Raw genomic sequence first — 27,839 nt, 5'->3', positions numbered from 1 at the left:
AAATCAAAGGGAAAGAAGAGAACGGCTCTACATGGAACACACAATTATTTAACAATAGGGGTATTCATTTTTAGCAAACTACTGTATAACATGTGCCGTGTCACTAGTTATGACACATTTATTCAATACGAACTTAACAATGTTCAACACACATGTTTTGAAGGTTACTTGGTTTCAAATTATTATGCGTAAGAAAAGATGTAAATGTACTCAAAAGTTGGTTCATCCCAGCAGTAGGTTAGAGTTCACAATTGCCGCAGTGTATGTGCGACTGTGCGCTGCTGTTACCGGGTTTTTAATTTGTTGAAAAGTGATTCATCGAGAAAAAAAAATTAAGAACGGAGGAGAATGGCCTCTGGTAAGTTTATTATGAACTAAGTGTATGCGATGTGTTCAATATGAATTTTATGTGTCACATTTAAAAATAAAAAAAACATTTAATGAGACTGCTGGCTCAGTTAGCACGCTAGCTAGTTAAAGTAGCGTTAGTTTAACAAGCTTTCAAGCGCGACCATTAGAGAATGAACACCAGCCATAGTTTGTTGGCGAATTTATTACCCTTTCGAAAATAACGTCTGCCGCTTTGTGTAAAATCACACTTAGTTATTTTGATTCGCTCAACCATCTTTCTTGTTTAGTTTCCCTTTTTAAGATGAGAATTGACCGCCATTTTTGTCGCGCAGCGTGGTCCTGTTAGCACTGCGCTAACTAGCACGCTAACGTTAGCTAGCTAGTCTACGAGTATCACGCATATTATTAGCAACGATAGTTAGCTAGCTAACGCCAGCTATCCAAGGCCTGCTATTTACACCGGGTATTTATATGCATTTCGTATTGACTTGCATGTATTATCTTTATGATAACATTAGATGGGAACAACATTTAAGATAAGTCACAGCTTATCAAACTAAGTTTACTTGATATCGAAATAAGTTAAAGTAATATAGCGAGATAAGTTAGCTAACGTAACAGGTTTACGTCCTATTGGTACGATCTTTGCTATTCATATTAGGAGACATGTTCAATGCCTAGCTAACAGTTAGATGGCTCATTGGCTAACCAGCTAACGAACATTGTAGCAATTGTGCCACCCAATCACCCATATCCTTCTCGTTCACAGATTCGGGCTACGGTCAGCCTGGCGCTCAAAGGTAACGTGAAATCACAATGAATACATTAGCCACTCGGCGCTTTCAAGTTGCCATGAAACTTATATTTAGTTACCACTTAAGCAATTGCATAATAGTTTGTGTAAACTATCCAATTAGCCACACAATGCTTGATCACTTTAAATATTTAATCGGATATGTTTTTGACGGGTAAACTAATTTATAGTACATCCCCAGTTGTGGTAGCTTTGGGGCTCAACATAGGGAGTCTGTATTGGTTGAACTCCCTGAATTGTATTGGTGGGTGGCGACGGAAAATAACCCTACCAAAATATAGCTGGCAACATTCAAAAACGTTTCCTGCCAGAGGCATATATAAAATCTCAAGGAACTCTACTTACCAGATGTGAAATGTGACCCGCTATCAAATATAAGTCTGAATACAATTTGTCCCAACCACACTATATTCCTGCTGTGTATACAGTGGTATATTTTGTGGTAGAATGTCTAGCATGAAGTGTGTTGTCTTATGGCAGCCTGCTGTCTAAATCTACAGGAATATGGTGCTGTTCAGACAAAAGTTGGATTCAGATGTTTATTTGATAGCAAGGGACATTTCACTTTACATCTGGTAAATAGAGTTCCTAAAGATTTATACATATGCCTTTGACAGGAAACGTTTTTTTGGGTGAAACCAGCTATATTGTGGCGGGGTTGTTTTCCGCAACCAGAACAATGCACAACTGAGTCCAACCAATAGCTTTGAGACATCGGGAGTCTAAGTTATGTTAAATGCTCTAGCAACATACTCATCCATAAGTGGACATCTGATGTTGCTCATCAGAAATGCATTTCCAAATCAGTTGTTTGGGGGGTGTACATGTTGCATTAAAGACATGTTCCAGTACTTTGGTGGCTAAACGTTTTTTTTTTGTTGCTCCCGCTTTGGGCTGAATATGTCAATGTGTAGTTCATACATGCATGATCTATGAGCCGAATAACTTTCTTACCTCAACTAGCCATGAAATCCCAAGGTTGAAAGCAACTGTTTTCTTGAAGCTGTGCCATGCCATTTTCCCCAAAGTGGGCGAGCCCCCAAGCAATTCTAGATCTAGCCAATGAGCTTCTCCCCCTCTCATTTGAGGCCTGCCCAGTGTTATCCAATGAGGTTGCTGGGCGGGCCCAACGGCGCAGTGGACACAGCGTAAGGGGGGGGTGGGACAATGACGTGGTGCGCACATGTGAGACAGTATGCAATTTTCGGGCACCAATTTTGGCTTGTGAGTGCTACTTTCAGAACTACAGGCTAAGAAGTATACGGAAGTTCAGGAGAATCTCTAGGATATCTAACTTTAGCTCTCCCTCCCACAGCTATGGAGCTTATCCTCCAGCTCAGCAGAGTGGGCCGGTATGTGTGGCCCCTCAATTTCTCACTGAATGTTGTATGAAACTATTTTCTATGTTAATTTCATCCCACTTTTGTTCAGATAATGACAATTAAATGCATATTGCAGGGCTACGGTCAAGGAAATGGAAGTGGCTCATTTGGTGGACAGAGTTATGCTGGCTATGGACAGTCTGGTATGTTACATTTTTGGAGTCTTGGGAAATTATTTGAGGTCTAGAAGTTGCTGTTTTTAATACATAACATTTCCATTTTTGTTTCTCCAGCAGAGGGTTATGGCCAAACACAGGCGGCAAGCTATGGCCAGCCGCCCTATGATGTCTATGGGCAACAAGGTTCGGATTCCGCTGCTGGGTAAGGCCACTGGCACTACATAAACACAGTATTCCTTGCCGTATGTACTTTGCCTTTCTACTGGACTAATCTCATTGCAAATGTTACCTTTCAGTAATCTGTTTTGTTCATTATCAAAGTCTTTGTTGGTGTCTCGGGAATAATTGTTGTGAAAACTTCTCACGATATAGTGGTGCTGACAAATCGTCATACAGTCAGCCAAGTTCGTATGGTGGCACCGCCGGTGGCGGCTCTTATGAACAATCTCAAGGAGGCTACAAAGGTCGAAGTGAAGGTTAGTTATTCTATCAATTTACAGTGCATTCGGAAGGTATTTAGACCCCTTCCCATTTTGTTATGTTACACCTTATTCTAAAATTGATCAAATAAAAAAAAATCTCCTCTGTCTACACACAATACCCCATATCACATTTTTGCAAAAAATAAAATACCTTATTTACAAAAGTATTCAGACCCTTTATGATGAGACTTGAAATTGAGCTCGGGTGCATCCTGTTTCCATTGATCATCCTTGATGTTTCTACAACTTGACTGGAGTCCACCTGTGGTAAATTCAATTGATTGGACATGATTTGGGAAGGCACACACATGTCTATGTAAGGTGCCGCAGTTGACAGGGCATGTCAGAGCAGAAACCAAGCCATGAGGTCAAAGGAATTGTCCGTATAGCTCTGAGACAGGATTGTGTCGAGGCACAGATCTGGGGAAAGGTACCAATAAATGTCTGCTGCATTGAAGGTCCCTGAGAACACAGTAAGTTTGGAACCACCAAGACTCTTCCTAGAGCTGGACGCCCGGCCAAACTGAGCAATCGGGGGAGAAGGGCGTTGGTCAGGGAGGTGACCAAGAATCCAAGTCACTCTGACAGAGCTCCAGGGTGGCGATGGGAAAACCTTCCAGAAGGACAACCATCTCTGCAGCACTCTACCAATCAGGCCTTTGTGGTAGAGTGGCCAGACAGAAGCCACCACTCAGTAAAAGGCACATGACAGCCCACTTGGAGTTTGTCAAAAGGCACCTAAAGGACTCTCAAACCATATAAACAAGATTCTTTGGTCTGATGAAACAAAACTATTTGGCCTGAATGCCAAGAATCACATCTGGAGGAATCCTGGCACCATCCCTACGGTGCAGCATGGTGGTGGCAGCATCATGCTGTGGGGGATGTTTTTCAGCAGCAGTGACTGGGAGACTAGTCTGGATTGAGGGAAAGATGAATGGCGCAAAGTACAGAGAGATCCTTGATGAAAACCTGCTCATGACATCAAGACTGGGCGACGGTTCCCCTTCCAACAGGACAACGACCCTAATCACACAGCCAAGACAACGCAGGAGTGGCTTCGGGACAAGTCTCTGAATGTCTTTGAGTGGCCCAGCCAGTGCCCGGACTTGAACCTGATCGAACATCTCTGGAGAGACCTGAAAATAGCTGTGCAGCAACACTCCCCATCCAACCTGAGAGCTTGAGAGGATCTGCAGAGAAGAATGGGAGAAAGTCCCCAAATACAAGTGTGCTAAGCTTGTTGCGTCATACCCAAGAAGACTCGAGGCTGTAATCGCTGCCAAAGGTGCTTCAACAAAGTACTGAGTAAAGTGTCTGAATACTTAAGTAAATGTTATATTTTAGTTTTTTATTTTCAAATAATTTGCAAAAATGTCCTAACCTGTTTTTTTTTGCTTCGTCATTATGGGGTTTTGTGTGTCGATTTGAGGGGCGGGACAAATGTAATACATTTTAGAATACGGCTGTAACGTGACAATGTGGAAAGTCGAGGGATCTGAATATATAACGTATGCACTGTATATATTACATGGCAATGATTTTTCTTGATCAACTGGTCTGCAAAGGTCTGCATACCTTGAAAAAAATCTGTTTATTATGATTTGGAGGATCAGCAATTTATAGCCACGTTTGACCAAGGTTGATCGGCCAGACTGGACTGTTTAAGATGTCTGAATGCCACCCATTAAAATAAAAATAAAAAACCTTTTATTGCAGAAAAGTCTCATACATATAAAACAAAGTGCCATTCATATATAACCGGAAATACAAACGTGTGCAAAGAAAGACAACACCACATAACTCAAAGGGCTTGTGTGCCTGTGTTTTGCCCCAGGTGAAGGCGGTCAGGGCAGGAGGTATGGTGGAGATGATGGGGGCTCAGACAGGGGCTCTTCTGACGGGTATAGAGGCCGAGGGCGTGGTGGGTACGAGCGCGGGGGATACGACAGGGGTGGAAGAGACGGCCCTCCATCCGGTATTGGGTAAGTTCCAGAGCGTGACCACCCGCAAGGTACTTCTGCAACACCCATGCCAGGTAGATGTTCCTTCCAACGCAATGCATGATTATAACCCATTCTGATCCATCACACCACTCCTCATCCACATGGACTAATACCTCGTCACCCCCTACCCCATCCTGCTATAGCCCCCCCACCACCACCAATTTCCACCTGGGATGTGCTTAGGGCTGAGCGATATGGCCTAAAGTCATATTTCGATTATTATTTTTTTCACTCATGGACGATTAACGATATCTCGATTTTTGAAAAGTTCTCTACGCTTTGTTGCACAGTTAAAGGTCAACACACTGCATTTCAAATGGTCAGGAACAATATAATGAATTCAGGGCTTGTAAAATTATACCTAGGCTAAATATAAGCCTTCCACAACCATAAGAACCATTATTTTATCAAAATAGTTTCACCTGCTTTTTTGCAATAAACACAGATTTCTGGCTTTCACGTTTGTATGGAAAAATGATTTATAAAAAAAATAAAAAATAAAATAACCATGAACATCCACTAATAATGACCAACGTCTTGAAGCAGGCATAGAAAATGAACACAGGGCTCAATTTCTCAAGCACAAGCCCATGTGCTAGTGAGTAGCCAGGGGATCTTTTTTATTTCAAGATCTATTTGCTTGCTAACAAGGTAGAACTGTTATTAATAGACCCGCTTGTCCATCTCCAACTCTTGGAACAGCTTGCCAGTTCACTTAGTTTAAATATTGAAATCAAGTGGCCTACCTGGATAAGATGCTTATTTCTCAGAATGAGAACGAGTTGACAATTCCTTTTATATACAGTTGAAGTCGGAAGTTTACATACACTTAGGTTCGAATCATTAAAACTCATTTTTCAATCACTCCACATATTTCTTGTTAACTTCTTATGGCTGCAATCATGCTAACGGGATCGATATGACAGGAGCCAGATAAAGTGCAGGGCGCCAAATTCAAACAAGTCTCATAATTAAAATTCCTCAAACATACATGTGTCTTATATCATTTTAAAGGTAATCTTGTTGTTAATCCCACAAGTGTCCGATTTCAAATATGCTTTTCAGCGAAAGCACTACAAACAATTATGTTAGGTCACCACCAAACCACAATAAGCACAGCCATTTTTCCAGCGAAAGATAGCAGTCACAAAAAGCAGAAATAGAGATAAAATTAATCACTAACCTTTGATGATCTTCATCAGATGACACTCATAGGACTTCATGTTACACAATACATGCATGTTTTGTTTGATTAAGTTCATATTCATATCAAAAAATCTGAGTTTACATTGGCGCGTTACATTCACTAGTTCCAAAAACATCAAGTGATTTTGCATAGCCACATCGTTTCAACAGAAATGCTCATCATAAATGTAGATGATAATACAAGTTATACACATGGAAATATAGATATACCTCTCCTTAATGCAACCGCTGTGTCAGATTTCAGAAAAACTTTACGGAAAAAGCAAATCATGCAATAATCTGAGACGTCGCTCAGAACAATAGCCAAATTAGCCGCCATGTTGGAGTCAACAGAAACCAGAAAATACATGATAAATGTTTCCTTACCGTTGAACCTCATCAGAATGCAGTCCTAGGAATCCCAGGTCCACAATAAATGCTTGATTTGTTCGATAATGTCCGTTATTTATGTCCAATTAGCTACTTTGGTTAGCGCGTTTGGTAAACAATTCCAAAGTCACAAAGCGCGTCCACTATAACGTGACAATGTCCAAAAGTTCCATAACAGTCAGTAGAAACATGTCAAACGATGTATTGAATCAATCTTTAGAATGTTGTTAACATCTTGAATAACGTTCCAACCGGAGAATTAGATTGACTTCAGTTGAGCGATGGAACGGAGCTGCCTATCACGTGAACGCGCGTGGTCAAAGCATGGTCAGCTCGTGGCAGTGGTGAATTCCTGTCTCCTTCGGCCCCCCTTCACATTAGTCATCAGACAAAGTTCTATTGACTGTTGACATCTAGTTGAAGCCGTAGGAAGTGAAAACTCATCAATATCTCGCTGTAATTTCAATGAGAGCTTGGTTGAAAATCTGCCACCTCAGGAAAAAATACAAACAGGAAGTGGAACTTCTCAGGTTTTTGCCTGCCATGAGTTCTGTTATACTCACAGACATAATTCAAACAGTTTTAGAAACTTCAGAGTGTTTTCTATCCAATACTAATAATAATATGCATATATTAGCAACTATGACTGAGGAGCAGGCCGTTTACTCTGGGCACCTCTGTGCACCTTTCATCCAAGCTACTCAATACTGCCCCTGCAGCCATAAGAAGTTAACAAACTATAGTTGGCAAGTCGGCTAGAATAGCTACTTTGTGCATGGCACAAGTAATTTTTCCAACAATTGTTTCCAGGCAGATTATTTCACTTATAATTCACTGTATCACAATTCCAGTGGGTCAGAAGTTTACATACACTAAATTGGCTGTGCCTTTAAACAGCTTGGAAAATTCCAGAAAATTATGTCATGGCTTTAGAAGCTTCTGACAGGCTAATTGAAATCATTTGAGTCAATTGGAGGTGTACCTGTGGATGTATTTCAAGTCCTACCTTCAAACTTAGTGCCTCTTTGTTTGACATCATGGGGAAATCAAAAGAAATCAGCCAAGACCTCAGAAAAAATTGTAGACCTCCAGAAGTCTGGTTCATCCTTGGGATAAATTTCCAAATGCCTGAAGGTACCACTTTCATCTGTACAAACAATAGCACACAAGTATAAACACCATGGAACCACGCAGCCGTCATACCTCTCAGGAAGGAGACGCATTCTGTCTCCTAGAGATGAATGTACTTTGGTGCGACAAGTCCAAATCAATCCCAGAACAACAGCAAAGGACCTTGTGAAGATGCTGTAGGAAAAAAGTATCTATATCCACAGTAAAACGAGTCCTATATCGACATAACCTGAAAGGCTGCTCAGCAAGGAAGAAGCCACTGCTCCAAAACCACTTTTTTTTTTTAAGCACACAAAAAAAATAGAACTGTTTAGCTATAATGACCAATGTTATGTTTGGAGGAAAAGGGGGGGAGTTTTGCAAGCCGAAGAACACCATCCCATCCGTGAAGCACGGGGATGTCAGCATCATGTTGTGGGGGTGCTTTGCTGCAGGGGGGACTGGTGCACTTCACAAAATAGATGGCATCATGAGGTAGGAAAATTATGTGGATATATTGAAGCAACATCTCAAGACATCAGTCAGGAAGTTAAAGCTTGTTTGCAAATGGGTCTTCCAAATGGACAATGACCCCAAGCATACTTCCAAAGTTGCCCTGACCTCAATACTAAAGAAAATTAGTGGGCAGAACTGAGTAAGTGTGTGTGAGAGAGCAGGAAGGCATACAAACCTGACTCAGTTACACCAGCTCTGTCAGGAGGAATGGGCCAAAATTCACCCAACTTATTGTGGGAATCTTGTGGAAGACTACCTGAAACGTTTGACCAATTTAAACAATTTAAAGGCAATGCTACCAAATACTAATTCAGTGTATGTAAACTTCTGACCCACTGGGAATGTGATGAAAGAAATAAAAGATGAAATAAATCATTCCACTATTATTCTGACATTTCACATTCTTAAAGTAATGTGGTGATCCTATCTGACCCAAGACAGGGAATAGAGGGACTCACTCTAGAGAACGCGTTTCCACTGCTCCGGAGTCCAATGGCGGGGCGCTTTACACAACTTGATTAGCTTGCTTGGAATTGCTCATGGTGATCTTAGGTTTGTGTGCGTTTTTTTGGGGGGCCATGGGAACCCATTTCATGAAGCTCCCGACAAACAGTTTTTGTGCTGATGTTGCTTCCAGAGGCAGTTTGGAACTCCGAAGTGAGTGTTGCAACCGAGTACAAACTATTTTAGGCGCTAAAGCACTCGGTGGTCCCGTTCTGTGAGCTTGTGTGGTCTACCACTTTGCTGCTGAGCCTTTGTTGCTCTTTGACGCTTCCACTTCACAGTAACAACACTTACAGTTGACCTTGGCAGCTCAAGCGGGGCAGAAATCTTAAGAACTAACTTGTTGGAAAGGTGGCATCCTATGACAGTGCCACGTTGAAAGTCACAGCTCTTCAGTAAGGCCGTTCTTCTGCCGATGGTCGTCTATGAGCTCAGGGGGCTCAGCAGCAATTTTTTTATAGCCAAAGCCACTAATTTGAGCGCGTGTCCACAACTTTCCAAATGCATTGCATATACAAAATTTTCAGACCCCTTAAATTTTCCCACATTTTGTTACGATACAGCCTTATTCTAAAACTGATTTTAAATTGTTTTACCTACACACACTAACCCATAATGACAAAGCAGAAACAGGTGTTTAGAAATGTTTGTGTGTGTGTGTGTAAGAAGACTTATTCAGACCTTTTACTCAGTACTTTATTGAAGCACGTTTCGCAGCGATTTACAGCCTCGAGTCTTCATGGGTATGGCGCTATAAGATTGTCACACCTCTATTTGGGGACTTTCTCCCATTCTTCTCTGCAGATCCTCTCAATCTCTGTCAGGTTGGATGGGGAGCTTCGCTGCACAACTATTTTCAGGTCTCTCCAGAGATGTTCGATCAGGTTCAAGTCCGTGATCTGGCTGGGCCACTCAAGGACATTCAGAGACTTGTCCCGAAGCCACTCCTGCATTGTCTTGACTGTGTGATTAGGGTCGTTGTCCTGTTGGAAGGTGAACCTTCGTCCCAGTCTGAGGTCCTGAGTGCTCTAGAGCAGTTTTTCATCAAGGATCTCTTTGTACTTTGCTCCGTTCATATTTCGCTCGATCCAGACTAGTCTCCCAGTCCCTGCTGCTGAAAAATATCCCCACAGCAGGATGCGGCCACCACCATGCTTCACCTTAGGGATGGTGCCAGGTTTCTTCCAGGTGTGATTCTTGGCATTCAGGCCAAAGAGTTTCTCATGGTTCGAGAGTCCTTTAGGTGCCTTTTGGCTAACTCCAAGTTGGGATATCATGTGACTTCTGTCTGGCCACTCTACCATAAAGCCCTGATTGGTGGAGTGCTGCAGAGATGGTTGTTCTTGTGGAATGTTCTCCCATCGCCACTGAGGAACTCTGGAGCGCTGTCAGAGTGACTTAGGTTCTTGGTCACCTCCGTGACCAAGGCCCTTCTCCCCTGATTGCTCAGTTTGGCTGGGCGTCCAGCTCTAGGAAGAGTGTTGGTGGTTCCAAACTTCTTAAATTTAAGACTGATGGAGGCCGCTGTGTTCTTGGGGACCTTCAATGCAGCAGACTTTTTTTTTTGGTACACTTCCCAAGATCTGCGCCTCAACACAATCCTGTCTCGGGGCTCTACGGACAATTCCTTCGACCTCGTGGCTTGGTTTTTGCTCTGACATGCAATGTCCACTCCGGGAACGTATATAGACGTGTGTGTGTGTGCCTTTCCAAATCATGTCCAATCAATTGAATTTACCACAGGTGGACTCCTATGAAGTTGTAGAAACATCTCAAGGATGATCTATGGAAACAGGATACACCTGAGCTCAATTTCGAGCCTCATAGCAAAGGTTCTGAATTACTTATGTTAAGGTATTTCTGTTTATTTTTAATTCATTTCTAAAAACCTGTTTTCGCTTTGTCATTATGGGGTATTGTGTGTAGATTGATGGGAAAATAATTTACCGTAATCATTTTTAGAAAAGGGCTGTAACGAAATGGGAAGGAGTCTGAATACTTTCCTAATTCACTGAATATTATATCTCGTCTTGTTGTGAGTGGCAGGTTGAGGGGCTTGGTTTCTGTGTGGGAAGGAGTGAAGGAGACGAGACCAGAAGACAACGCTCATAAAAACTAACCAAAAATACAAACCTTATCTTGCGATACAGAATTTGGAACATCGCGCTTAAACATTAATTCGATATCGCCCAGCCCTAGATGTGCTATATGTTTCACCTTGAGGCTTCACTCATAGAATTAGAATTGTATTTATGTGGTTTAAGTGACTTGTGAGGATATAACCTGTGTTCCATCTCAATCATAAATATGCATGCAACATTCTGGCTGATTTATGGCCTTGTTAGCAAATTTCAATGAATGTGAAGCTCAAATGGCTTGTGGGACAGATGACATGGTGGGGTGTCTGCTACTGACTCCTGTGGTGCAAGGAGTTAAGGTGACACTGTTCACCTGACCCCCTTTATGAACTAGATAGGGTGTTGAGGATTGAGTCACTTCACCAGCCAAGGATCCTGTAGACCCCAGCTTTTGTACATCTTCATTAACAAGGCTGTTGAATATACTAGTCAGGACTTTGTCGCTTGCCAGTCATCAGTTCATATTGCAATCTATCTACAATGGCAGTTCTGGAAACTTTTTGTATTTGACAAGCAATTATAGATCTTGGCCAAGTAGCTTTCAGTGTAGAAGACTTGTAGCCTAAACCATTATTTTATCCAGATTACTTTTCTTATCCTTGGCTATCATTTGAAATTGAGACGTTTGTAATTGGAAGCTTTTAACAACCACTTTGGTAATGGCATTGAATAACGAGTACAGTAGTTCTGCCGCAGTGCTGTCACATTCTCAACATTTCTGACCATCGAGATTTCATTTTACATGGTTCCTGACAAGTAATAGACATCAGAGGAGAGTTGTAATGCTTCTGCACATGTATATAAAACGTGCTACGAATCCTGCTGGCTGTTATTATGGATGCTTTCCGCTATTAAACTCTCTGTGCAAAGTTAAGACTATTCTAGCTGGAATGAGGATTATTTTGCCCCCCCGTTGCTTTGAGAACCACCACATGAGCGCCTTAAACAATGCCCCCAGAATGATCTGTTCTTGAAGTGACCTGATTTTCACAAGTTAGACCCAAGGAACATTGTAAGCTGCTGTACATCAACAGGTTTCATTCAAGTGTTGTATATTTGACATGGAGACATTTGTATTGTGTTAACTTTGGATCTACATTTTATACTACAGGTTTCAGTGAATGAAATTAAACTTGGACCTCAGCTAATGGAGCTCATATATAAGCACTCAATGGAAGAATACTCGACTTGTCGAGTGCCGCAGCTATTCAAACCATTTCGAGCTATCAGTACTTTTTAAATTGACATTTTTTTTTATCCAAAAACTTTATCCAACTGAATACTCTAAGCTAATCTGGTCTTGTAGCAATCTAAATTTACACATTAGCCATCAGTGCCTCTTCACTCATCAGAACCTACCTGTGTATATAGTGGGCATTCTGCCCAGTTTTGTCCATTTTGATCTTAAAACATCCCAGACCTAACACTTTCCCATGTGAGTGGGAAGAGCAGTTCCACGATAGTCGCACACCATGGCAGGAGTGCATACTGATGGGGATGTAGGGGAGCTTTGAGCTCTGTTGGGACAAAGGAAACCCATCATATCTACAATTTTTCCTCTGCAGAGGTGGTGACCGTGGTGGCTACAAAAATTTCGGTGGTAAGTGACGAGCATCAGAACTGTCTCGGTTGGGGAGGAAAAAGGTTGATTTAGGAATAGGGAGTAGGAAAGAAAGCAGAACAAACTGAATGCCACCTTTTTCTTGTCAGAACCTCAGACCTCCGCCTATTGTTCTTAGGGAGGGGGATTTCTCATAATTGCTCTTAGATATTTTAGCACAAGAAGCCTGAAGTTTATACATAATGGTATTGTTGCATGAGGACAAGGCTGAATGTAAATGACAAAGGATGAGAAGTGTGCTGTGGCGAAGAATGAAACTGGCTAGAAACTGGAGAGTTCTTTCTAATTTTTTATTTATCTTCTAAACTCAATCATTTCTGCCCATGTTGCAAGGTGTTGAGCGATTTTATATGAATGTCGCAACACTGCAGCAGAAAGCTGTAAAAACTGCCTTATTCTAAATGTTAACGTAGCCTCGTGCATACACTATTGGTAGAGTTGATGATTTCTTGTATGGATGTTGAATAAAGTTGTGTAGTGTACAAAGTGCAGGTTCTCATGGCTTTCCCCACCTTTCCTCTTTGTTGTATTTCAGGTCCTCGAGACTACGGCTCAAGGGATGAACCAAGTGAGTTGCACATGCTCGTTTGAAGTTCAGGGTAACAAGAAGCAATCTAGGGTTTGACTATCCCTGCCGTCATGCCAGCCTAACGCTGACCTCTAGTCTCTCGCAAGCAAATGCCACAGAACAACAGGCTGGTTCAAGTGATGCATCTGCTGAGTAGTACCTCGGTGTTTGTCCCCAGCTGGAGGTAGCGGCGGTAGCCAAGGTAGCGGCAGCGGTGGGGAGCAGGACAACTCTGACAACAACACCATCTTCGTCCAGGGACTGGGAGAAGATGTCACAAGTGATGAAGTGGGCAACTACTTCAAACAGATTGGGATTATTAAGGTAAGGATTGGCAGCCCCTTCCCCATAGGGCCTAGATATTTCTTCTAAGTGGCTAGGATGTAGGGATTGTTTCTGGACGGGGAATGCGTCTCCCTGTCCACTTGCGTGGCTACTAGTGACGGGGAGCAGCATATCAGACCTGCCAACCTGCACACGTTTTGCATACCGCGCACGCAATTTGAGGTCAAAGTACGCTGGTACAAAAAAACGACCCTAAAATAGGCTTCCATTGGTGCATTGTGTTTTTTGACTCGCCGTCTGAAGTTGGCGCTGAGCCAATCGGAAGACTTGGTCGAGGAGAAATGGCTAACTCTCCGCTCCGGCTCGTCGTACTAGCGTACAATTTTTCCTCCCACCAGCTGGCTTGCAGCTCTCCACTTTGTCTGTTGATAACACTGAAGGGGAGAAAGGTTTACAAATGCATTTTCCAAAATTGAGTCAAGCACAATAACTTTTGTAGTCGGCTCATTAATTAAGGTGTCATTACGACGGGGGTAGTTAGCTACAGCGTTTAGTCAACTGAGCGAGAACGCATTCTTGCCCGCACATGTTTTGATCTCCGCAAAGGTAGTAGGCGCGAGCGCATTGACGAGCAGGGAGGCATGCAGTACTTCAGTGTGCGTTGCTGCGTGGATGGAAACAGACATGGCAGAGAGCTGTTCCGCTAATACCATTCTTCACAGAAAGTTGTTAGACTGTAGATTAGTAGGCCTATGTTAATTAATCAGTTATTAATTTGTCCTCTTGATATAGCTCTGTCAACAGTAGGCCAACATCCAAAATTAAGAGGCCAACGTCCATTTTTACTAGACTAGCCACATAAAGACACCTATTTAATTACTACATTGTGTGATATAATTTAAAACTAGATTTCAGGAAATGGCAGTTGGTGCATTTAGCATTTTTGAAAAACCAACTTCCTGAGGGGGAAGTTGACTTACCACCTCTCCCCAAAAACATTTGAACGTATTTCTAGTGACCTACTGAATAGCAGCCAATTACCAAGTACCCATTAGTCTAACTTACCACTCCTACTGAGGCAGTCTAAAGCCAACATCTTTATTAAGCACACAAAAATGTTGGCAGGTCTGCAATCTTATATCGATACTTTGACTCAACTTTTGGTCTGTTGCTAGGTAGCATTAGCTAGCGCTAGTCTGCTGTACCTGCGGCCAAAAGAAATCCATCTTATTAGTGAGCAAACATGTTTTCAGCGCTTTTATTTCCATGTCTTAACAAAATAAATGTTCTCTCCAGCAAACCTATAGTGAGCAACATGTTTGGGACATGAAATCGCAATAAAATCGCAGTATCGAATCGCAATACATATAGAATCGTGATAATTGCGATACATAATGTGTTGGCACCTAAGTGTCGTGATAACTTATCGTGAGTTCCCTGGCAATTCCCAGTCTTAATGGCAACCCAGATGTATGTGTCCTAGTGTTTAATCTTTGTGTCCTGTCTTGATAGTTGAACAAGAAGACTGGCCTGCCCATGATCAACCTGTACTCTGACAAGGCTACGGGAAGACTGAAAGGAGAGGCCACGGTCTCATTTGATGATCCACCTTCCGCCAAAGCTGCCATTGAGTGGTTTGACGGTAAGGGTGTACTCTTTATTCCCATGCTCTTATGCTGTGTTCAGTTCTTCTGTTACATTCTCATCCATGTCTAATTTTCTTCTAGGCAAAGAATTCCAAGGGAAACCCCTCAAAGTGTCTTTTGCCACCCGAAGAGCTGAGTTCACGCAGAGGGGTGGCGGTGCAGGAGGAGGAAGAGGTGGCGGAGGAGGAGGTACGTTTCATTCACATTTTGGTGACAAACCATTCAAATGTTGCTGTAACTACCCGCGGGTGAGTTTCCCAAAAACACAAGATTATCTTTGTGCTAAAGATAAGCTTTAAATCCATTGGTTGGCAATAAGGGTATAACAATTCAGATACGAATTGGAATCTGGTAAAATTATTTAAGATATGAGTGCATCAGTCTGAGAACCCAAATGTAGCATGCGTCGGGCAGTACAACTCTGCACACAGCGTGCTGACCAACTGGCGGTAGGACTATTCCTGGTTTTTAACTACCACCGAATAAGGCATTTTGAAGAATGGAAAGGCGAAGTGGCATGTGCTCTGCACAGGTAGAGAGCCCCGTCTGTGCAGATGCTTGGTGTGAACCAATGTAATTGTCATCATGCGCTGTTGAAAATGCTGTTTTACCGGAATGAAAGTATGCTACCGGAGACAACTAATTTGGCAACCTGCTGATCTGGGCTTACATCATTTTAAATTTTGTTTTGATTCTTCAGGTTCACAATCAGCAATAGTTTTAGTAGTTTTGCTTTAAACACTGTGTATTTAGTCCCCTTTTTTTGAGATTCAGGTTAAAGTTGATGGTTTCATAACAACGACATCATTCACTTTTGAGAGCTGCGCTACATGGTCAACGCGTCCCGGGAGGAGAAGAGAACTTCACTCTGAAAGTTTTTCTTTTTCTTTTCTTTAGAAGATTTATATTTTTTCGCGACAAATGTTAGCGCATTTATTCGCATCGAACGAAATCTCATGGGTTCGTTCCTCTAGTCAAACAGAATCGCACCTCGTCGTTTCAAATTAAGACCTACCTTGGCCCATGTATCTAGATCGAATTGTCTTGAAAGGGAAAGATGCATGCCCCTAATGGGTAATGGAATAAATGATCTTGATGCTAAATACTAGATGAACATTTTCTTTGATGAAAAATAGATTTTCTTCTAAAGTATGTTTGTGGATATGATTGCCTGATCATGTCAACGATGATTTGGTGTCTCTGGCGTGAACCAGGTTTGGGTGATATACTTCGAAATGCTGACTGTATGAGTTTCAATCGTTTTAAAATATCTATATACACTAAGTATACAGGACATTAAGAACACCTGGTATTTCCATGACTGACTGACCAGGTGAAAGCTTTGATCCCTTATTGATGTCACTTGTTAAATCCACTTCAGTCAATGTAGACGAAGGGGAGGAGACTGGTTAACGAATGGTTTTTAAGCCTTGGAACATGAACTATGTATGTGTGCCATTCAGAATGTGAATGGGCAAGACAAAATATTGAAGTGCTTTTGAACAGGGTATGGTAGTCGGTGCCAGGCGCACTGGTTTGTGCTCAACAGTTTCCCATGTGTATCAAGAATGGTCCACCACCCAAAGGACATGCTGCGAACTTGACCCAACTGTGGAAAGCATTGGAGTCAATATATACAGTGAGCTCCAAAAGTATTGGGGGGTGAGGGGCGTGCGTGCAACTTAATATTATGGGGACCAAAAGTATTGGGACAAATTCGCTTGTGTATTAATAACCCCATAGTGTTGATGTCTGTGCCCTCGCAGAAATCTAATTGGCGTGTGCCATGTATATTTTTGTCTGTCCCCACCAGACATGTTCATGCCATTAAAATGCCAAACCTGTGAACCAACGATATTAATTTGAGGACGGGTCGAAACATTCATGGATATTTAGGTAGCTTGCTATTGATAGCTAATTTGTATTTTTTGGGAGACTGGCGCTTTGTAGAATTTTGACCCATGTTGAGTCATACAGAATTGTGTGTTCTCTACTGTAACCATTAATAAAAAGGGGAAACTAGGTTAGTTTTTCTCCTTGTTCATTCTTCTAATGTGGATTTTATATGGCAGTTGGCAACCGACTTTGATGTGCAATTACCACCACCAAATGAATCAGGGTCACACACCACTCCATCTCTCAATCACCCATGTGGGTGTATGCTCCTAAAAACCAATGACTTGCAATGCGTCAAGCATCTAAAATAGTACAAAGTTGTATTTTTAGCACCTGGCTACGCAGACGCTCGTTGACTCGTGCGAGCAGTTTGGATGAAATTATTGACTAACAGGTATGTGTGCGTTTATTTTGCAACGCACGCGATGCCGGGCGGTGTGGTCAGCATGTAAGCCAATGGTAGCCTTTGCATCTGCGGTGGAAGGTGGCCGCGCTACAGGGGTGTTTGTCAGACCTTGAGACAATCCGAAAATCAGTCTTCTTACCAAAACGTCTATAGCGTCTCAAGAACCCGCATATGTCCGTTTTTCTCTAGGATGACCACAAGACTTTGAAGGTAGCCCGGTACCAGTGAAAAACATTATGGAAGTACAGTGCCTTAAAGTATTCACTTCCCTTGACTTTTCCCACATTTTGTTGTTACAGCCTGAATTTGAAATGGATTAAATTGAGATGTTCTTTGTCACTGGCCTACACACAATACCCCATAATGTCAGTGGATTTGTTTTTCGTTATTTTTATTAATTTAAAAATGAAGAGCTGAAATGTCTTGCGTTAAGTATTCAACCCCTTTCTTATGGAAACCCTAAATAAATTCAGGAGTCCAAATGTGTTTAACAAGTCATAACTTGCATGGACTTGCTCTGTGTGCAATAATAGTGTTTAACATGATTTTTGAATGACTACCTCATCTCTGTACCACACACATACAAGAACCTGTAAGGTCCCTCAGTCGAGCAGTGAATTTCAAACACAGATTCAACCAGAAAGACCAGGGAGGTTTTCTAATGCCTCGCAAAGAAGGGCACCTATTGGTAGATGGGTAAAAAAAAGAAGCAGCCATTGAATGTCCCTTTTGAGCATGGTTAAGTTATTAATTACACTTTGGATGGCATCAGTACACCCAGTCAATACAAAGATACAGGCGTCGTTCCTAACTCCGTTGCCGGAAAGGAAGGAAACCGCTCAGGGAGGCCAGTGGTGACTTTAAAACAGTTAATGAGTTTAATGGCTGTGTTTGGAGAAAACTGAGGTTAGATCTACAACTTTGTAGTTACTAGACAATACTAACATAAATTACAAAGGGAAAAGAAGGAAGCCTGTACATAATACAAAATATTCCAAAACATACATCCTGTTCGCAACAAGGCACTGAAAGTAATACTGCAAAAATTGTGACAAAGCAATTAACATTTTGTCCTGAATACAAACTCGGTTTGTTGTGAATGCATCACATTACGGAGTACCGCTGTCCATATTTTTAAGCATAGTGGTGGTGGCTGCATCATGTTATGGGTATGCTTGTAATCAGGAAGGACTGGAGTTTTTTTTAGGAATGGATTGGAGCTAAGCACTGGGAAAATCCAGCAAAGCCTGGTTGTATGACTTCCACCAGACACTGGGAGATGAATTCACCTTTCAGCAGGACAATAACCTAAAACACAAGGCCACATCTTGTTACTTACCAAGAAGATGGTGAATGTGGCTGAGTTACCGTTTTTACTTAAATCTACGTGGAAATTCTATGGCAAGACCTGAAAATAGTTGTCTACCGTTGATCAAAAAACAATTTGACAGATCTTGATGAGTTATGGGGAAAGAATAGTGGAAAATGTTGCACAGTCCAAGTGTGGCACGCTCTTGAAGACTTAACCAGAAAAACTCAAAGCTGTAATCACTGCCAGAGGTGCTTCTACAAAATATTGACACAGGGTTGGGAATACTTACATAAATGAGATCAGTATATTTTGAAAAAATGTGTAAGAGGGAGGTGTTTAGTCCCAGAGTCCCCTTAGCTTAGTGATGAGCTTCATGGGCACTATGGTGTTGAATGCTGAGCGGTAGTCAATGAACAGCATTCTCACATAGGTGTTCTCTTTGTCCAGGTCGGAAAGGGCAGTGTTGTGTGAGATTGCGATATCAGTGGATCTGTTGGACATTATGGGGTCCTGTGTGTAGATGGGTAAGATTCGTCAAAAAAAAAATGTTTTAATCCATTTTGAATTCAGGCAGGTTCACAACAAAATGTATGAATAAATCAAGGAGCATGAATACTTTCTAAAGACACACATGGAAGTATATTGAACAAAAACGCAGCCATTTCAACGATTTTACTGAGTTCAGTCAATTTTAAATATATTAAGCCCCAATTTATGGATTTCACATGACTGGGCAGGGGTGCAGCCATGGGAGGGCATAGCCAAGCCAATCAGAATGAGTTTTTCCCCACAAAGAAGGCTTTATTACAGACAGAAATACTCCTCAGTTCATCAGCTGTCCTGCAGGTGGCTGCTCTCAGATGATACCACAGGTGAAGAAGCTGGATGTGGAGTTCTTGGGCTGGCATGGTTACATGTGGTTGTGAGGCCGGTTGGACGTACTGCCAAATTCTCTTATGGTAGAGAAATTAACCTTTAATTATTTGGTAGCTCTGGCGGATATTCCTGCAGTCAGCATACCAATTGCACTCCCCCTCAATGTGGAGTTTTGTGTCAAAACTGCCCATTTTAGTGGTATTTTGTTGGCCCCAGCACAAGGTGCATCTGTGTAATCAGCTTCTTGATATCCCACACCTGTCAGGTGGATGGATTATCTTGGCAAAGGAGAAATGGGGGGGGATTGGAGTGCAAGAGGGTTGAGGAGGCTTGACTCGCTGGGCATCTTGTTACAGTATGTCATGCATTCTCTGAATTTGGTCCACATGGAATTATACTGATCAATAGTGGCTTCCATGTAGGAACTTTTGAATGTTCTTTGAGCTAGCTAGGTAACTAATAATCTTAAATTAGCTAGCTAACCAGCTTGTGTATTTTGTCAATTAATAAATGCAACGTGAATTGTGAGTGACAGAGGGCTTTCCATAGGCGTTTTGTTGTGGGAATAGGAAAACAATGCCTGGAGCGTAAAATAACGGTTCTGTTCCCGGAACAGTATGGATCACTTTCGTTCCAGGTTCTGTTTGATCCTTCACATTTTATTTTTCGGGGCTGTTCCCTGAACCAGTTCCAGGCCCTGTTTTATTATACATATGAAGATATTGGTTTATAGGTGCTGTACACAACGTTTTGGAGAAATCTGTTTAGCGGTGTCAAAAGATGCCACGTACACCATTTTCAAAATGGCGACTGATCATCACGGTGACATCATTGGTCCAAGAGGCAAGTTTGTTCCTTGGGTAGAGTAACCTTTGTACCAAATTCCAAGACTGTAGTTTGAATGAGGAGGCGGGGCTAACCTCTGAGGTCGAAGGTGGTTTATAGCACCACTATTTGGCAGTTGCACCACGTGTAACCAGATGTAGTTGTGCATAATTTTACACCATCCCACAAAGTTTGATATTTGTATGCCTTACCACTTCAGAGCTATAGCGCTCCAAACGTAAAAAAAAATGATAATACTGCTAACAATTATAATAGGGTTCCAACCCCTTCATTACACTATTGTTCAAAATTCAATTACCCTATTCACCCTCATTTGCCTGTGCTACCCCATGGGCTCATCTGCGACTATCCATAGTTTTAAGCTGACGTTAGCTAGCTACTTTGTCACTCAACACCGACAAACAGCTATAACTTTTGATTGGTAGTAAATAATTCTGTTCAGATTTTTGTTTTGTATAGCAGAGAAGTAGACCAAGATGTCATACCTTCTAAGTTTAAGTCGAAAGTCCTGCAACACTTTTCGATTACACTTGCTTGGCAAAAATGTAACGAGTTTCCTAAATCCGCTGTTTTTTTTAGTTTTTTTTTAGATTGGTAGCATATATTTTGTTCTGATATCAGATTTGAATAGCGGAGAAGTGGAGCCTATTAAGTCTTATTCTAACGTGTGAAAGTGTTCAATTTTGTTTGTTTATTTTTAAAAGTTTGAGGAAATGTTATTGATGCTGATTAAAAAAAAAAAAATGTTTGATCGGTAGATTATTTTTGTTCAGATTTTAATAGCAGAGCAGAAGAAGATTTTATACTCATTTATCTAAGTTGGCAAAGTGTCAAACTAGCTGATTTGTGTCAAGTTGCGTTATTGCATTTACAGTGAATGGAATGTTGGATATCCTGTCACAATGGGACCTTTTAGAATGCTTTAAAAAGTGAATTAAGATAGACAAATAGTTTAAAAAGTATAGAAGATATCAGTTATATACAAGCAAGTCAATCCAGACCGGTCTACACATTTTACAGTTAACGGCATTTCTAGCTTAAATGGTGTAAGAGGAGTGCTAAAGAATAACTATAATAAGACATTTTTTTATATTTAAAAGTGAGTACTCCTGCTTTGCAAGCCCAACTAATAAATAGAAGTCAGAAATAAGTGGTACAATATTTAAAGTGTTTCTGCTTTTGCAAGCCAGACTAATTATTTTGTTTCTGGGAAATTACTCCTGAAGAATGAACTGAGCTTTCTTTGAACCCCATTGTTGAAGCAAGTGGTATTTGATGTCGCTATTTAGGTTTCGGAGGCCGTGGCCGTGGACGTGGGTTTGGAGGTGGAGGTGGAGGAGGAGGAGGTGGTGGTGGTGGTGGTGGTGGACCCAACTTTGACATTAAGGGAGGGGACTGGCCATGTCCTAACAGGTATTTATTGCAATATTTTGTTTGAAGAGGGACAGGTGCAATTAAAACAATTTTCATGAGTCATCCATTGTATGTGCCACTAAATGATGTTTGAATGTGATGGTTGACAATTGTTCCCCTCTCCTTTTCAGTTCTTGTGGCAACATGAACTTTGCGCGACGATACGAATGCAACAAGTGTGGCACACCGAAACCAGGGGACAGCGGAGGAGGTATGTAATGATGGATATTGCTATGAGCCTGCGGTAGAGAGACCTGGGTTTCAAGTAGACTATAGGGGGAAGTTGAGTCATTTAACCACTAATACTATAAACTACTACTTCTCTGTTGGAGAACTTGCTCTAACAGCTGGCTTATGTTCGTAGATCGTGGTGGTGGCGGCGGCGGCAGAGGAGGGTATGGTGGTGACAGGGGCGGCGGCTACAGAGGCCGTGGGGGGTTCCGTGGAGGTGACCGCGGTGGTGACCGTGGAGGTGACCGTGGTGGTTATGGCGGAGGTGGATATGGTGGTGACAGGGGCTACAAGATGGGAGGAAGGTAAATCGATTACTGTGTCATTTCCCTCCCATGCAGTTCAATATTTGACCAGAAGAGGGTATACCTGACATGTGATAGTGAACTGTAGAATATTGAATTAGGTTAACTTTTTTTGTCCTTTTTGTTTCTCTAATAGTAATGAGTGCTTTTTATTTAATTTTTTATATTAAGCTAGCTGAACACCAGTCAGCATTATCTGACTGAATGCCAATGCCTTCATGGTATGGTATAATTGACTATGGGTCTATTGTTTTCTTCCCTCAGAGGTGACCATAGAGAAGACAGAAGAGACCGGCCATACTAAGGATTCACATGGACACCATTCCAGCCCAGGGGTTAGGGGAAGGGAGGGGGGATTGATATACACTTTGATTTGCATTCCTTTCATTACCAATGCATCACATGTATTGCTTCTGATCTGTCTTGTCGGGAGGTCAGGGTAAAGATGTGCAACTACTGTGAAAGGACTTTTGGGCTGATAAGCAGGGTTGTTGAAGTGGGCAGGGTCAAATGTCGTGTTTATTGTTTATTTTCATTTCTCCGATTCTAAGTCCAGGCATTGTGAGGTAGACTTCTAAGACTTCGTATCATTGTTTTGTAAAATTGAAATGAACTGTTTTACGTGGGTTTCTCTTTTTTCCAAATGATATTAAACTGTTCCAATCTTAGTGTCTTCCTGTGTGTTTTGCTTCAAAGTTCTAGTGGGAATCTACATACATATTGAATGTGTGGGTATTAATTGCTAAATTGTCAAATACTAGCAATTGAATTAAGCATGTCAGCTTTTTCTCAATGTCTGCAGGTAAATTTTGGGTCTACTGAGTGGTGCAGCGGTGTAAGGCACTGTGCTAGAGGTGTCACTACCGACCCTGGTTCGATCCTGGGCTGTATCACAACCGGCAGTGATCGGGATTCCCATAGGGCTGCGCACAATTGGCCCAGCTTTGTCTGTGTTAGGGGAGGGTTTGGCGGGGTAGGCCGTCATTGAAAAATAAGAATTTGTTCTTAACTGACTTGCCTCGTTAAATAAAATATATAAATTTATTTGAACAATATTTATGTGGTCGATACAACGTGCCAAGAGAAGGGATGTTTTGACATGCTCTCAATGTACAGTATTTTTATTTCAGTTCTCATCCATCCCATGAGCTGTGGGCGGTACTGTCCCTCCCCTATGTGAGGAAATGACACAGCACAGGGATCACACACATTGATATATCCTTGGTTGTTGCACATTAGACAAGCAGTACTTGGAAATATCTGAATTGGATTTAAATGTATGTTTGTCTGCGTTAATCTAATGGTATTGCAAGTGTTATACAATGAGTTTACGAGACTCTCCGGACCAGAATAAATTGTGGCATATCGGTCCATGTATTATAACTGCGCTAATACTCATAAAGTCAACTGTTTGCACGCCGGTGTTAACGGACTGGCGGGCCGGGACCCCTGAGGCTGAGGTACGTGTGTTATCTGTAGCTTATTAGAAGTTTTCTAAAATGTTTACTGCTTGAAACTTTTTAGAACTAGACTATTTTTGACGAGATATTCTAAAACACTAAGACTGCGTTTACACAGGTAGCCAAATCTGATATTTGTTCACAATCAGATATTTTTCAAAGCTAGTCTGATTGGTCAAAATACCTATTAGTGAAAAAGAATTACAGAATGGCTGCGTTTAGTATATAAAGTGTAGAGTTGAATGAAAATAATAATTTGACTCATCTAAATTGAGCCAGGTAGCATACGCCCACAGCAACTGTCAGTTTATAGTGGTTGTTTTTAGAGGGGTAGGCAGGCTACCCCCGATTGAGCTATGATAATGAGAAACCAAAGAGAAAATGGCTGTCGGTGTAAAATCCATTAGAATTTAATGCATGAGCGCAAGACGTTCGTACGTCTTTTCAAAATCTTGTGCTCGGGGATGGATGGGTTTTGTCGATTTATTAATTTCCCTATATGACCTGATGAGTCTCTTCCATCTAGCTCTAGCAGGCATTTTACCTTCCAGCAAGATTCCACAGCTACATTCTGGCAGGTATAAATACTCAAATGAAAATGAGTAATCCTATACCACTTTGGTTATACACAACACCTTCATTACAGTTTCAGTTTTCAAACCTAAATTATAGTCTGACAAATGTTTAACTCAATTTGTTATGCTGTTTCAGTATTTCAATATACACTGAATGAAAATGCAACTATTTCAAAGATCTTAAAGGAAATCAGTCAATTGAAATAAATTCATTAGGCCCTAATCTATGGATTTCACATGACTGGGAATACAGATATGCATCTGTTGGTCACAGATGTTGATTGTGGCCTGTGGAATGTTGTCCCACTCTTCAATGGCTGTGTGAAGTTGCTGAATATTGGTGGGAACTGGAACACGCTGTCGTACAAGTCGATCCAGAGCATCCCAAACAGGCTCAATGGGTGATGTCTGGTGAGTATGCAGGCCATGGAAGAACTGAGACATTTTCAACTTCCAAGAATTGTGTACAGATACTTGCGACATGGGGAAATGCATTATCATGCTGAAACATGAGGTGGATGAATGGCACGACAATGGGCTTCAGGATCTCGTCACAGTACCTCTGTGCATTCAAATTGCCATTGAGAAAAGGCCATTGTTGTCCTTAGTTTATGTCTGCCCATACCATAACCCCACCACTACCATGGGGCACGGTTCAAAAGGTTGACATCAGCAAACCACTTGGCAACACAACGCCATACACGTGGTCTGGGGTTGTGATGTCGGTTGAACGTTCTGCCAAACCGGGATTCATCCGTGACGAGCACACTTCTCCAGCGTGCCAGTGGCATTAAATGTGACCGTTTGCCCACTGAAGTTGTTTACGACACCGAACTGCAGTCAGGTCAAGACCCTGTTGTTGAGGACAACGAGCACGCAGATGAGCTTCCCTGAGACTGTCTCAGAGCATTTCCGCAGGTGAAGAAACCAGATGTGGAGGTCCTGGGTTACACGTGGTCTGCGGTTGTGAAGGCGGTTTGGACGTACTACCAAATTCTCTAAAACGATGTTGGAAGAGAAATTAACATTAAATTCTCTGGCGACAGCTCTGGTGGATATTCATGCAGTCAGCATGCAAATTGCATGCTCCCTCAAAACTTGAGACATCTGTGACATTTTAGAGTGGTTTGACAATGTAACTTCTCTCTCCACATTCCCTGTGTGTAAGGGGTCGGACACACACAGGATTGTCTGCCGTTCGCCAACCGAGAGTATTTAGCACCTCTGAACTGAGTTGTCATCTTTTGATTTTTTTTATTCCCCCCCCCCCCCATAACATCTCTAATCATACCTCTTCCTGTCGGTGCCTGTTGTTAACATCAAGCCCAGTGGTTAGAACCTGATAACTGATGGTCTCCCTACTCTCTTTCTGTAAGATGGGTGGTCCGGAGTCCATCACTCCTCTCCTCAGTCACCCAGAGGGATGAGGGGGAAAGTTAGCATGCTACCACCTGACAGTGACTAGAACATGTCTTTTTAAAGACATGTAGAGGCCCTAAGGAAATAGTTGAAGTTTACAAGGCTGAGGCAAATGAATGTCTGATTTAATCATGTTTAAATGCCAAGTAAGTGTGGGAGTCTCATGAAAAAGAATGATGTAACGTTTATTGCAGGGCTTCCTGGAGAAATATGGCTACCTGCACCAGGACAATCACATACACAATGCCGCAGAGGTCAAAACAGCAGTCCGGTACGGTACTACTCTCTCTCAAATAACTCTTATCACTTTTGAATTGTCTCCATCCCCTTCATGCAATTCTGTTCTGTGTCGGTTTCTCTCTCTTTGTCCCCTTACATTCTCCACTGGCTAAGACTTTGCCATTCTGTCTCTCTCACACTGTATTTCACAGCCTCACCCTCTCTTCTCAATTCAACCAGTGGGGCATAGAGTAGTCTTCCTAATCAGAGAGCCTTTTGCACAGTGGAGCAGAATATTTATGTTGGCCCGAAGACTCATAATAATCGAATTACTTACATTGGATTATGCACTCAACGTCCTACATTGAAAAATGCACTTATCAACATCTCTGTTGGCTGATTAGAGTCAGTACAAGGCTATTAACCTGGTAGCTGAGTCAGGTTGTATGGTGTTAGGGGAGGGTGTAGGTCTGTGGGCCAACCCATGGAGAGGTAATGTAAAAAGGCAGGCAGTAAAATATTCCCTCACTACCACCGAACTGGGAAACCTCCTCTGTTGAACCCTCTCCTAACCACTCTGGAATGTAGAGTTCAAATCTCACTAAGAATGCTATACTGTTGATATACAGTGCTTTCGGAAAGTATTCATACCCCTCGACTTATTCCACATTTTGTTGTGTTACATCCTGAATTCAAAATGGATTAAATAGATTTTTTCCTCAGCCATCTACAGTCGTGGCCAAAAGTTTTGAGAATGACACAAATATTAATTTCCACAGATATTTTTGTCAGATGTTACTATGGAATACTGAAGTATAATTACAAGTATTTCATAAGTGCCAAAGGCTTTTATTGACAATTATATGAAGTTGATGCAAAGAGTCAATATTTGCAGTGTTGACCCTTCTTTTTCAAGACCTCTGCAATCCGCCCTGGCATGCTGTCAATTAACCTCTGGGCCACATCCTGACTGATGGCAGCCCATTCTTGCATAATCAATGCTAGTAGTTTGTCAGAATTTGTGGGTTTTTGTTTGTCCACCCGCCTCTTGAGGATTGACCACAAGTTCTAAATGGGATTAAGGTCTGGGGAGTTTCCTGGCCATGGACCCAAAATATTGATGTTTTGTTCCCCGAGCCACTTAGTTATCACTTTTGCCTTATGGCAAGGTGCTCCATCATGCTGGAAAAGGCATTGTTCGCAACCAAACTGTTCCTGGATGGTTGGGAGAAGTTGCTCTCGGAGGATGTGTTGGTACCATTCTTTATTAATTTCTGTGTTCTTAGGTAAAATTGTGAGTGAGCCCAGTCCCTTGGCTGAGAAGCAACCCCACACATGAATGGTCTCAGGATGCTTTACTGTTGGCATGACACAGGACTGGTAGCGCTCACCTTGTCTTCTCCGGACAAGCTTTTTTCCGGATGCCCCAAACAATCAGAAAGGGGATTCATCAGAGAAAATGACTTTACCACAGTCCTCAGCAGTCCAATCCCTGTACCTTTTTCAGAATATCAGTCTGTCCCTGATGTTTTTCCTGGAGAGAAGTGGCTTCTTTGCTGCCCTTCTTGACACCGGGCCATCCTCCAAAAGTCTTCGCCTCACTGTGCGTGCAAATGCACTCACACCTGCCTGCTGCCGTTCCTGAGCAAGCTCTGTACTGGTGGTGCCCCGATCCCGCAGCTGAATCAACTTTAGGAGACAGTCCTGGCGCTTGCTGGACTTTCTTGTGCGCCCTGAAGCCTTCTTCACAACAATTGAACCGCT

The 27,839-nt window shown here is 42.0% G+C and overlaps 2 protein-coding genes across 7 annotated transcripts in view; both read left to right on the top strand.

Annotated features, from left to right (window-relative positions):
• The first annotated feature begins 243 nt into the window (after positions 1-243).
• On the top strand, positions 244-23,075 carry LOC120018437 (RNA-binding protein FUS-like). Of its 6 annotated transcripts, none has more exons than XM_038961633.1 (16): positions 244-358; positions 1,121-1,151; positions 2,481-2,517; positions 2,624-2,690; positions 2,784-2,868; positions 3,039-3,142; positions 4,986-5,133; positions 12,563-12,597; positions 13,154-13,186; positions 13,365-13,510; positions 14,984-15,113; positions 15,199-15,306; positions 21,743-21,866; positions 21,998-22,077; positions 22,231-22,402; positions 22,667-23,075. In XM_038961633.1, the coding sequence occupies exons 1-16, from the start codon at positions 349-351 to the stop codon at positions 22,704-22,706; spliced, it is 1,350 nt and encodes a 449-aa protein (XP_038817561.1). In that variant the 5' UTR covers positions 244-348; the 3' UTR covers positions 22,707-23,075. The 6 variants fall into 6 exon arrangements, with proteins under 6 accessions (XP_038817561.1, XP_038817560.1, XP_038817563.1 ...); XM_038961632.1 differs by having other exon boundaries at positions 2,781-2,868; XM_038961637.1 differs by lacking the exon at positions 12,563-12,597 and having other exon boundaries at positions 250-358.
• Positions 23,076-23,616: 541 nt separating this feature from the next.
• Positions 23,617-27,839, top strand: part of mmp28 (matrix metallopeptidase 28) — a 40,864-nt gene continuing 36,641 nt past the window's right edge. The window contains exons 1-2 of the mRNA XM_038962058.1: positions 23,617-23,862; positions 26,051-26,127. Coding sequence (XP_038817986.1) covers positions 23,725-23,862; positions 26,051-26,127 — 215 coding nt within the window. The 5' untranslated portion in view covers positions 23,617-23,724. The remainder of the gene's footprint in view (positions 23,863-26,050; positions 26,128-27,839) is intronic.

This window comes from Salvelinus namaycush, chromosome 23, assembly GCF_016432855.1.
Source record: "Salvelinus namaycush isolate Seneca chromosome 23, SaNama_1.0, whole genome shotgun sequence".
In the NCBI taxonomy this organism is placed as follows: Eukaryota; Metazoa; Chordata; class Actinopteri; order Salmoniformes; family Salmonidae; genus Salvelinus; species Salvelinus namaycush.
This window is presented reverse-complemented; position numbering and strand designations above follow the sequence as displayed.